At 41.6% G+C, this 11,168-nt stretch overlaps 1 protein-coding gene across 1 annotated transcript in view; it reads right to left on the reverse strand.

The window, feature by feature from the left end:
* Positions 1-8,640, reverse strand: part of rsrc2 (arginine/serine-rich coiled-coil 2) — a 34,182-nt gene extending 25,542 nt beyond the window's left edge. The window contains exons 1-2 of the mRNA XM_077600084.1: positions 8,314-8,640; positions 4,356-4,453 (exon numbers count right to left, since the gene is read on the reverse strand). Coding sequence (XP_077456210.1) covers positions 4,356-4,431 — 76 coding nt within the window. The 5' untranslated portion in view covers positions 4,432-4,453; positions 8,314-8,640. The remainder of the gene's footprint in view (positions 1-4,355; positions 4,454-8,313) is intronic.
* Positions 8,641-11,168: the final 2,528 nt, after the last annotated feature.

Genomic DNA, 11,168 nt, shown 5'->3' on the forward strand with positions numbered 1-11,168 from the left:
CTGATGTTCTTATGAGCAGCGAACGAGAAGTAATATAATACTCCTCGTATTAGATAAAAATAACAGGAAATGCAGCAGCTGAGCTTACCCACGTATTGATTGTGGGTAAAGTTTTATTCTGAGAAAGAGTGCCATTGCCTTTCGGCGTTGTGTCCAGAAAGCCCTCTTTTCCCCGCGCATGCGCGTTGTGCGTTTCCTGGTCTGAATAACTAATTCGGTGCTCGTAAATATTGTTATACACGAAAGATATGCAAAAAAGACAGCGCCATGGCCACCTGGCTTGGTCGCATCACGAAATTTTGATCGCATGACGGGCGAATTATTCGATCGAAATTTCCGTCGTAAGACGAGAATTTTGTATGACGAGCGGTCGTGTGACGAGGTACCACTGTACTTTATACTTTAATGTTTTTACAACTTTCTTTGTTCTGTTAGCCTGGCTTCTTTCTGCCACTTCTTTTTTGGAACCATCACCCATGCCTACGCTGTCACACACATGGGACTAGCTGTTACAATACACAGCAGAAGGAGCAACACCTCAATCCCGCTGGAAATTCGGAGTTGGACAAAAGTGCCGGGAGAAGAAGCAACGCTTCTGACCAACCATTCCATCATGGGTTAAGATGGAAGAGCTGTCGGCGCTTACCAGGCCGGAAGCGGAGTCCTGCTCTGCTGCTGTTGTTGTTGTTGGGTCACCACAGGCGCCTGACGATTACCCTAAGCAGCGCTAGAGCTGCCACTGGAACGCGGATTAGTTCATCCAGGGCGTAGCCGGATGTGTGGGGCAGTGCGAATATATCCGGCTGGATGAAAAACGTAGGGCGCCACGTTCCTAGGTGGCAGCTCTGGGTGGTTTTGTTGGATTCGCAGGCCGCGACTGGTGGCCTCTCGGGAGACATCTCGTGAAGGTTCCAACTGTTGTCTCTCGCTGCTGTTGTCTTCAGCTCCACACTACTGAGGAACTGTGCGGATAATCTTAGAAGAGTGACTCTGAATATTCTCTACCTCGGTCACAGTCTGCAGAAGTTCCCCATCTTGTGGAAGACTTCCTGTGTGTGGTTCCAGTTTGTGTCCAACTTTAAAACGTCTTTTTGAGTCTGTATCCGTTTTAGCTACCGCAACCAAGATGGTGCCGTTCAAGTGGCAGCCTGCGGCGGTAGCTCCGTCCACTCTTGCTCGTTTTATGTTTTTGCTGCTTTTCTGTCTTAATGATCTGATTTGGTGATTTTTAATGATCCCATTTACTTTTATTTGCTTTGTACTTTATGCTTTTGCTTTGTTGTTGTCTAATCACCCTCTGCTACTGTCACAATGAAATTTCCCGAATACGGGATGAATAAAGTTATCCAATCCAATCCAATACCCTCATTTCCCCGATAGATGGCGCACTAGCCTAGTAAAAGTATGTAAATGTGTGTGGGAGCTACTTGAGAATACTGACACATTTCTGAACATTTAACTTTTACTGTGGACATCCTGACACATGAACGAACTGAATGTGAAGCTACAAGAGAAAAAACAGTTTGTGCATGAAATGCAAGCAAACCTTCCGCCTTCAAAACCAAGCTGGTTTTATTTTTCAAGCAAATATCAGACAAGTCATTTCCTCATTTGCCCAGACTGGTTGCGTTAAAAGAGCCCCCCACATGTGAAAAAATACAGGAAATCATTGGATGACCTGCATGAGCAATTCTGCTGTCGGTTTTGTGATTTTGGAAAAATTGACAGCTGGTGTCATGTCTTTTCTCACAAGACCCGGAAATGGTTCCACAGGAGTTGCAGTTGGAACTGATTGATCTCCAATGTAACAAGTTCAACTCCCTGAAAGTCTCTGAGTTTTAGGCTTCATTAAGTGCAGCCAAATTTCCAAACATCCAGAAGATGGCACAGAGGATTCTGGTGTTATTTGGCTCTACATGTGTGTGTGTGAACAGACCTTTAGTCTGATGAAAACCAAGAAAGCACCCCATAAATCCCAGATGAGTGATGAGTGTGTTCATACTTTAGTCCTTTTTTTCTGTTTATGTTTCATTTGTATTGTTAACGGATGCGGTTTTTTATATGTATCGTATCTTGTGCTGACCCGGCCCACCTGTCAAATTTTTAAAGTCAATGTGGCCCCCGGGCCATAAAGTTTGCCCAACCCTGGCTTAGACGCTGTATGGCACATGTGTCAAAGTGGTGGCCAGGGGGCCAAAGCTGGCCCACCGCATCATTTGGTGTGGCCCGAGAAAGTAAATGATGAGTGCTAACTTTCTGTTTTATGATGAAATTCAAATGAAGATTGTAGATTATTTCCGGTCTCATTTTAAATCAATAATTGCATTTTTTTTTTACTAATTTGAATGTCCAAAAATCATCTATCGATTAGCACGATCGAGAAAGCTGTCAATTTATTAATCGATTAATTTTGGCAGCCTAGTTGGAAGACATAACAACCCTCCGGATGTAATCGAAACTACCATGTGGCCCGCGACAAAAAATGAGTTTGACACCCCTGCTGTATGGGAATCATTTAATGGTTAGTGGTCAAGCGATGGCTGTCAGAATTTGAGGTAAATTTTTGTTTACGGATTGTAAATGATGCAAAAAGCGCTAAACATGCAGTTTATAGCAAAAAGAAGACTTTTATTATACATAGCGAGTTAAACATCGTATTTCTTTTGTAAATGTGCAAAGGATTTAATAGCGGAAGTTGAAATATATTGCAATAATTTTCAATTTGCAGCTCACGTGGTTATAGCGCGTTGACCGTGTCCCCCGGGAATCTTTTAAGGGGTACTCAGGGAGTATGGGGTTCGGGAACCCCTGATACGCAGGGTCCAGTCCCTTTATGTCAGAGTCTGGTCCGCGTAGCTGAGCCAAAAAAAAGAGGCTCTCCATTTACCTGTCGATCTACGTTCCTACCCTCATCTATGGTCACGAGCTGTGGGTAGTGACCGAAAGAACGAGATCCCGGATACAAGCGGCTGAAATGAGTTTCCTCCGCAGGATGTCCGGACTCTACCTTAGAGATAAGGTGAGAACTTCCGTGATCCGGGATGGGCTCGGAGTAGAGCTGCTGCTCGTCCGGATTGAGAGGAGCCAGATAAGTTGGCTCGGGCATCTGATCAGGATGCCCCCTGGATCCCACCCTCGGGAGGTGTTCTGGAGATGTCCCACCGGTAGGAGGCCACGGGGCCGACCTCGGACATGCTGGGGACACTATGTCTCCCGGCTAGCCCGGGAACGCCTTAGGGTCCTCCCGGAAGAGCTGGATGAAGTGGGTGGGGCGAGAGAAGTCTGGTCTTGCCTGCTGAAGCTGTTGCCCCTGCGACCTGACTTCGGATAAAGCGGAAGAAGATGAGATGAGATGAGATGAGATGAGATGAGATGAGATGAGATTTTCAGCCGGTGATGTGTCATGAGAATTTTTCATTGCAATAAGTGTGTCACTGCCGTGGGAAACACTTGGTTCTTGAGGCTAATTTTGACAAAATTTTCCTCATATAAAACTTTTTTTAAATCCAAGTAAAACTCAAAAAGATCAGCCAAGACAATGGGCCATCCTGCCACCACCAAAGGACGCCAAATGGAAGCATATAAATGCAGCACACGATTGAAGCAGCATCGGCCTCACAGCTCTGGGGTCACACTTAGAAAAAACAACTCAAGAAGAATGGTTTGGTGAATCTGATGATGATGAATCAGACTTTGAAAATGTTAAATATTATGATGATGAATTAGGCCTGGTGACACGAGTGGTTAGCACCTCGGCCTCACAGCTCTGGGGTCCTGGGTTCAAGTCCTGGCCAGTCCACCGGGGTCGAGTTTGCATGTTCTCCCCTGGCTTGCGTGGGTTTCCTCCCACATTCCCAAAACATGCATGGTAGGCTGATTGGACACTCCAAATGGCCCCTAGGCATGGGAGTGAGTGTGCACAGTTGTATGTCTCCTTGTGCCCTGCGATCGGCTGGCCACCGGTTGATGGTGTCCCCCACCTCTGGCCTGGAATCAGCTGGAATGGGCTCATCAAAAGAGCCAACTATTTCTCGTCAACAATGCATTAATCCATATTAAGACAATTTAATGTCATCTTAATGAGATTTTGATTGATGATTATGTTGATGATGTTAATGATATAATTTCACTAGTAGACCAGTATGCAGTCAAAGCTATTTAGGAAATGAGAAAATGTTCATTCACTGCCAGCCCATCACACTTCAAATGAAGACGTCTAAATCGCCGTTAACGGCAGTCAATGAGTTAAAACGGTGTCTGAGTAATGAATGTAAACATGGTACCAGTACAGTATCAGCGGTGTTGGAACTAGAAGCCAATTAATTATATATGCCAAGACTAGTTCCCAGACTAACTTTTTCTGTCCCTGGAGCGTGACCTTGAGCGCGAATGGTGATGTTTGGAGCTTCTGGGTGATCTGGAGGAGTCCATCGGGCAACTTTTTCTGGTTCGTCTGAAAATCAAACCAAAATGGCAGGCTAATCAAATAGTGGCTCACAAACGATTGCTGCTAACCATCCTGTAAAAAAGAAAGTTGAGCGTATGTCATCATCAATGCCGCTAAAGTTTTATCATTCAATGCCAGTCATTTCCAATTCAAAAAATTAGACGCCTGTTGATGTCAATGGCATTGAAGGAATTGACCAGTTGCTCAAAACTAGTAATTTAAGTCCATACTTCGAATTGCATCTGTACGATATATAGATTGTTCCATTTATTTGGGGGCTAGCTACCGTATTTACTCGCATATAACCATCCCGCGCGCATAAGCCGCATTCTTAAAATTGCCTTAAAATTGTTGGATTTTTACAATTTCTCATGTATAAGCCACCCCCTGATTCACAATTTTCACCTCCGTATTCACGATTTTAATAGGGAGTACAAATGTGTTACTTTGAAGGGAAATTCTCAAGAAAAATAATCACAAGTGGTATTTCTGAGATAATGTATGAATCAAAAGCACATAATTAGGGTCAATATCATAAGGAAGTTAATATGCCTGTCTTTGTAAATGCAAAATATCAAATTATTCAATTTGAAAAAAGAAATCAGTCTATCTTGATGAGAACCTGATGCTATCTAATTACAGAAATTAAAATTTTCTTACCAGAAGTTTAAGATTAATATCTCAATTCTTTCGATGGTTCATATTACTCCAATAGTTGTCACTTTCGAACAAGAAATAAAGCGAAAAAAAATCAAGGTGGAACTCAAGGCTACTCGAAAAAAATGTGGATGCAGCGCCCCGACCTAACTAAGATGGCTGCGCCACGACCTAACTAAGATGGCTGCGCCCCAACCTAACTAAGATGGCTGCACCCCGACCTAACTAAGATGGCCGCGCCCCAACCTCGCTAAGATGGCCGTGCCCCGACCTCGCTAATATGGCTGCGCCCCGACCTCACTAAGATGCCCGTGCCTGAGCGAACAGTGACAGGAACGTTTTGCGTTTTATGCAAGATACGTTTTTTTCGTGAATTTCATTCATAGACCTCAAAATAAATTTTGTTTAGCATTTTATCTGGTTATCTTTTCTCTATTTTGAAATAAATAACCGTATCGGCATTCGCTTGCGTCGTCACGGCGCACGCACGGGCGCCATTTTGTAGTGAGATCATCGTGTCACGGCGCCGTCAAATTGCAGTTTTTTGCAAGTTGTGTTTTATGTGCATATAAGCCGTACCCTCGATTTAGTTATAATTTTCTGTCCGACAAAAGCGGTTTATATGCAAGTAAATACGGTAAGTTTTGTTTAGTGTTTTATCTGTTTATCTTCTGTTCTCTATTTTGAAATAAATGACCGTGTCGGATGCATTGTCTTGCGTCATGGCGCGATGGCGTCATGGCGCGATGGCGTCATTACAAAATGGCGTTGTTTATTTTGCTGAGAACCTGATGCTTTCGAATGACAGAAATGACAATTTTCTTACCAGAAGTTTAAGAAGTTGTGGCAGCCATATTGCTTCTAATGTCAAAATATCTCAATTCTTTCGATGGTTCATATTACTGCAATAGTTGTCACTTTCAACAAGAAATAAAACAAAAAAATCAAAGTGGAATTTTGTTTTATTTCAAAATCAAGGCTACTCGCGTCTGGCCAGTCAGAGCACGTTTAATAATAATAATAATAATAACTAGGTAAAACGGCAGCACCCTAGGTAAGATGGCGGCCCAGGTAAGATGGCGACACCCTGAGCGAGCGGTGACAGGAAAGAGTGAGTTTTTTTTCATGTTTTTTCTTTAATTTCATTCATAGACGTAAACATACATTTTGTTTAGCAATTTATCTGTTTATCTTTTCTCTATTTTGAAATAAATGACCGTATCGGTCGCATCGTCTTGCGTTATGGTGTTTCGTTTTTGTCACCTTGCAGTTTCGTGAATGTCAAGTCTAATTTGTGCATATATAAGCTGTAACCTTGATTCAGTCAGCATTTTTTTTGTTAAAAATACGGCTTAAATGCGAGAAAATACGGTAACTCAATTATGGTCCATGATTAGGCCTTTTCTATGCAAACACACTTTTTTTGTCAATTTTACGTGGGGATATTTTGTATATAAAGTTAATTCAACTATCCAGAGCTATACAAAACTTCCCGTACTCTTAATTCTATGAAGTAACCATGTAGACCAATAGGTGAATAGTTTGACACTTAGGACCGCCCTCCCAGTTGAATAAAACAACCTTCTGCATGTTCCCACAAACATATAAATAAATACGAGAACAAAGTGCTTTGATTCATTATTTTTTAAAGTACATTCATACCTCTATTTACGAATGCCTCTAGGTACGAAATTTTCAGGTTACAATTTTTTTATATGCAAATGAGTGACTCGAGATACGAAAAAGATCCAAGTTACGAACCCCCCCAAAAAGTAAATTCATTTCCTTATCCGTTAACTTATGTATTGATTCTCACTTTAGAACATTGCTACCCCTATTTCATCGCTGTCATTCTATCTCATATAATGACAATAAAAGCATTAAATTTTATTCAATCTGCTGTCTCACAACAACCACTATCAATGTTTTAAGATTCTCTCTCATATACCTATTACATATTATTAATGATTGCAATTCCCCTTATTAAGCGAGTAAAAATCATACAAATGCAACGTGGCACATATTTTCACACACGCTCGTACACACACACAGGGCACAGGTAAAAATCTATAATGTAGTACAAAGTGGATGGCTTTCGGCCCTAGTAGAACAGGCTCTTGCCGCCATCTGGCGGACAAGCGCGGGTATTACATCTCCCATTATAACTGCCTCGGAAGGAACTATTTCAGCAGCGCAGGGCACATTTTCCTATGTTTTATTGATTTTAAAATATGAACAAATCATTTACTTATAATTTTCTATCATTTTTGTGTTTCCTCACATCTTTAATACAAAATTGGGACACTTTGAAGAATTTAAATATAGGTGTTTAAAGGGTTTGGTTGGTAGTTGCGTGAGGACCGTGGAACAAATTAGAGAATTTACATGTAAAGTACACCTCTACTTCTACGAAATTTTCATGTTACAAAAAAATTCTGGAAACAAGTAATTTTATAAGTAGTGGTACGAAAGTAAATATTTATTTATTTATTTTTGTATAAATTTTAATTTTACTTTTTTTTCATCTGTATACATTTTTAAATAAACGAATCAAAGTTATGTAACTTTGGACAACTTCTGGTCCTCCCTGTGAGAGGTGCAATAGCAATGAAATGAGTGAGGTTATTGTGAACAAAACAACGTGCATACACAGCAAACAATGCGGGAAAGAAAAGGAAAATATATTACATGACAATGGTATGTTTGTCACTGCTTGCTAGTATAAACGCGGACTGCTAAATCAATTTAAAAACGATAATAAAATTGCGGTAACTTTTAGGTATCCAACAATGGTTCAAAATTTCGATTTCATTGGATAACTCCTTGCAGACCATAGCCAGCCTTTGGGTTTGTTTTGTAACATACCTACATAGTATCAATTTCCTGGTTAGCTAGGTACAGATTAACATAAACCCTCACTCGACTTCAATTATCAATGAATAGAACTCAAACAAAAGGAAATCACCCCACCAAGACAAAAAGTAACTCATCGATTGTCTGTTTATGATAGACAGTATATATGATAGAGGGGGAAACACCAGGCTCTTTTCAAACCGCCTAGCTGCCGAGAGTAATTTATCACATAGGCCTCTTCGGAGGAACCAAATCCATTATTCGGCAATTTTAAGAATATCGGCATCAAAATACCACCGTCAACACATAGTCGACGCTGTTATATAGGAAAAAAGTATCATTTTATAACTACTTACGGACGTTTTTCTTGCAAACTGTTGGTAAACCTTCGGTATTTCGTCCTTTCCACCAGAAAGTCAATGGAATCGCAGATAACCTAGCTTCATTTAACGAGTCTTGTTCACGTCGCAGACTGCAAGGTTGCCACGCTGCTTTCAAAACACAATCGAAACACGTTCACAACGCCACGCACTGAGCCGTCGTGATATTGTTTCTAGCGTCTAAATACCCTATATCATTCAAAGTAAACTAACTGGTGTTGGTAATTGGGAATCATCTTCGTAATAATCTTATATTTAAGGCATTGCAAAATCCTGAAAGACAACCAACAAGGCAACCGCTATTTTACGTACGACGTTAAGGCGCATGCGTGACACCGAAACACAAATTATTTGTTTACAGTGATCGTTCATATCGTATTATTTTAGTCACAATTTACTGAAAAATTATTTCATGCTCATGAATAAATTTGACCGCACTCAATTACATGTATTATATGAATTTTTGACGTTGTAAAAATATCCCCTTGATATTAAATAACATTTTTTGTATTTTTAACATTGAAAAAAAATCTATTTAAAGTACCACAAAATCTCATCTCATCTCTCATTTCATTTTCTGAACCGCGTTATCCTCATTAGGGTCTTGGGGATGCTGGAGCCTATCATGCATAATCATGCACTAGTGAAATTAAATCATTAACATCATCAACATAATCATCAATCACAATCTCATTAGGATGACATTAAATTGTCTTAATATGGATTAATGCATTGTTGACGATAAATAGTTGGCTCTTTTGATGAGTCCATTCCAGCTGATTCCAGGCCAGAGGTGGGGGACACCATGAACCGGTGGCCAGCCGATCGCAGGGCACAAGGAGACATACAACTGTGCACACTCACACCCATACCTAGGGGCAATGTAGAGTGTCCAATCAGCCTACCATGCAGGTTTTTGGAATGTGGGAGGAAACCAGAGTACCCAGAGGAAACCCACGCATGAGAACATGCAAACTCCACACAGGTGGACGTGACCTGAATTTGAACCCAGGACGCTTGGCGTGTGGTGACGTAGTGAGGCTGATCCGTGCTTGTTGTATTTCGGTCCACCAATCTGACAAAATTTTGTCTCGTTCTGGTTTAAATAATGTTGAATCCAGTGGCGGTCCGTGCATTTTCTCGTAGCGCCTTCAATGGGTAAAATCCACTTCCTAGCAGTATTTAATGATTAAATAAAAATACAGTGGTACCTCGAGATACGAGCTTAATCCGTTCCGGGACTGAGCTCGTATGACAAGATTCTCGTAACTCGAGCGGAAGTTTCCCATTGAAATGAATGGGAAACAAATTAATTCGTTCCAACTCTGAAAAAAACACCAAAAACAGGATATTGGATTGAAAAAAATCTTCAATTTCTTATAATTCGCCATATATTGACAAAGTAATAAATAACGAGTGGTTTATTAGAAATAAAGTGTTTAATCTAACTAAAATTGGGCGGATTTCGCCGAGGGGAGAGGGGCACGAAAGGGGCGGGGGGCTTCGGTTTTTTTTTTTCCACACAACGCACTCGTAAACGGAACAAACACTCCACCCTCACGTTCGCTATCGATGGGCTGTTTGCTGTCGTACTATTCCCTTCAAAATATTCCGAAAATGATGCACACAAATGTCCTCACAATCGGATAACGTACGACCACTTGCCAACGAGCAGCAGTCTTTTATTAGCGATCGCGCCGCTGCTCATGGGAGCTTCGGGGGCGCTGGCTAGCGGCTCCTTTTAGCTTGTAGCATCTGTGTTCGCATCCCCTCGAACAGCGCCTATGATAGAGTTGCTACCGGGGATGCTGTTGCGAGCCAGTGCCCCTGATGTTATTATGAGCAGCCAACGAGAAGTAATATAATACTCCTCGTATTAGATAAAAATAACAGGAAATGCAGCAGCTGAGCTTACCCACGTATTGATTGTGGGTGAAGTTTTATTCTGAGTGCCATTGCCTGTCGGCGTTGTGTGCACGAGTATACTTCATAACCTAGAAAGCCCTCTTTTCCCCGCACATGCGCGTTGTGCGTTTCCTGGTCTGAATAACTCATCCGGTGCTCGTAAATATTGTCATACACGAAAGATATGCAAAAAAAATGCCATGGCCACCTGGCTTGGTCGCATCACGAAATTTTGACCGCATCACGGGCGAATTATTCGATCGAAATTTCCCCCGTAAGACGAGCATTTTGTATGACGAGCGGTCGTATGACGAGGTACCACTGTACTGGAGCTTTTCAGACATTACAACCGGGCCGTGGGGTGATTTTCCCAGGAAAAGACAGCGATGGACGTCAATGGCGAAACGGCAAAGATTGCACTAAAATTGGGTAAAATCCACTTCCTAGCAGCATTTAGTGATTAAATACAAACACCGGAGCTTAAACACAAACACTGGAGCTTTTCAGATATCAGAACCGGGCCCACAATTGAAATATTATTTAAGAATACTATAGCCATATTTTACTCACCAAAAATCCTTTTTAGCTGTACACAATAGCCATCCTCCTTTCTTTCTTCCTTCTTTTCTATCGCCAGTCGAGCCTGTCCTGTCGTATTTCCGGCGTAGTCCGTCTTGAAAATGGCTTTAAATCAACACAACAATATATTTGCTTGTGCAGCTAGCTCCAGATACAGTTTGGTAGCTCTGGCTAATCACTAGCCAATCATAGTTGGTGAAAGCGATGACGTATCCCTACACCTGCGAGAAGGCCTTGGTGTCACCAAATCGAATTCTGATTGTTTAAAGCAACAGTCTTATCGATGCTTGTTTAATGCAGCAGAGCCTGCAGAACTGATTGTGAAGGCCTTGAGGCAGATTTCTGAC

This window comes from Stigmatopora argus, chromosome 5 (assembly GCF_051989625.1).
Source record: "Stigmatopora argus isolate UIUO_Sarg chromosome 5, RoL_Sarg_1.0, whole genome shotgun sequence".
In the NCBI taxonomy this organism is placed as follows: domain Eukaryota; kingdom Metazoa; phylum Chordata; class Actinopteri; order Syngnathiformes; family Syngnathidae; genus Stigmatopora; species Stigmatopora argus.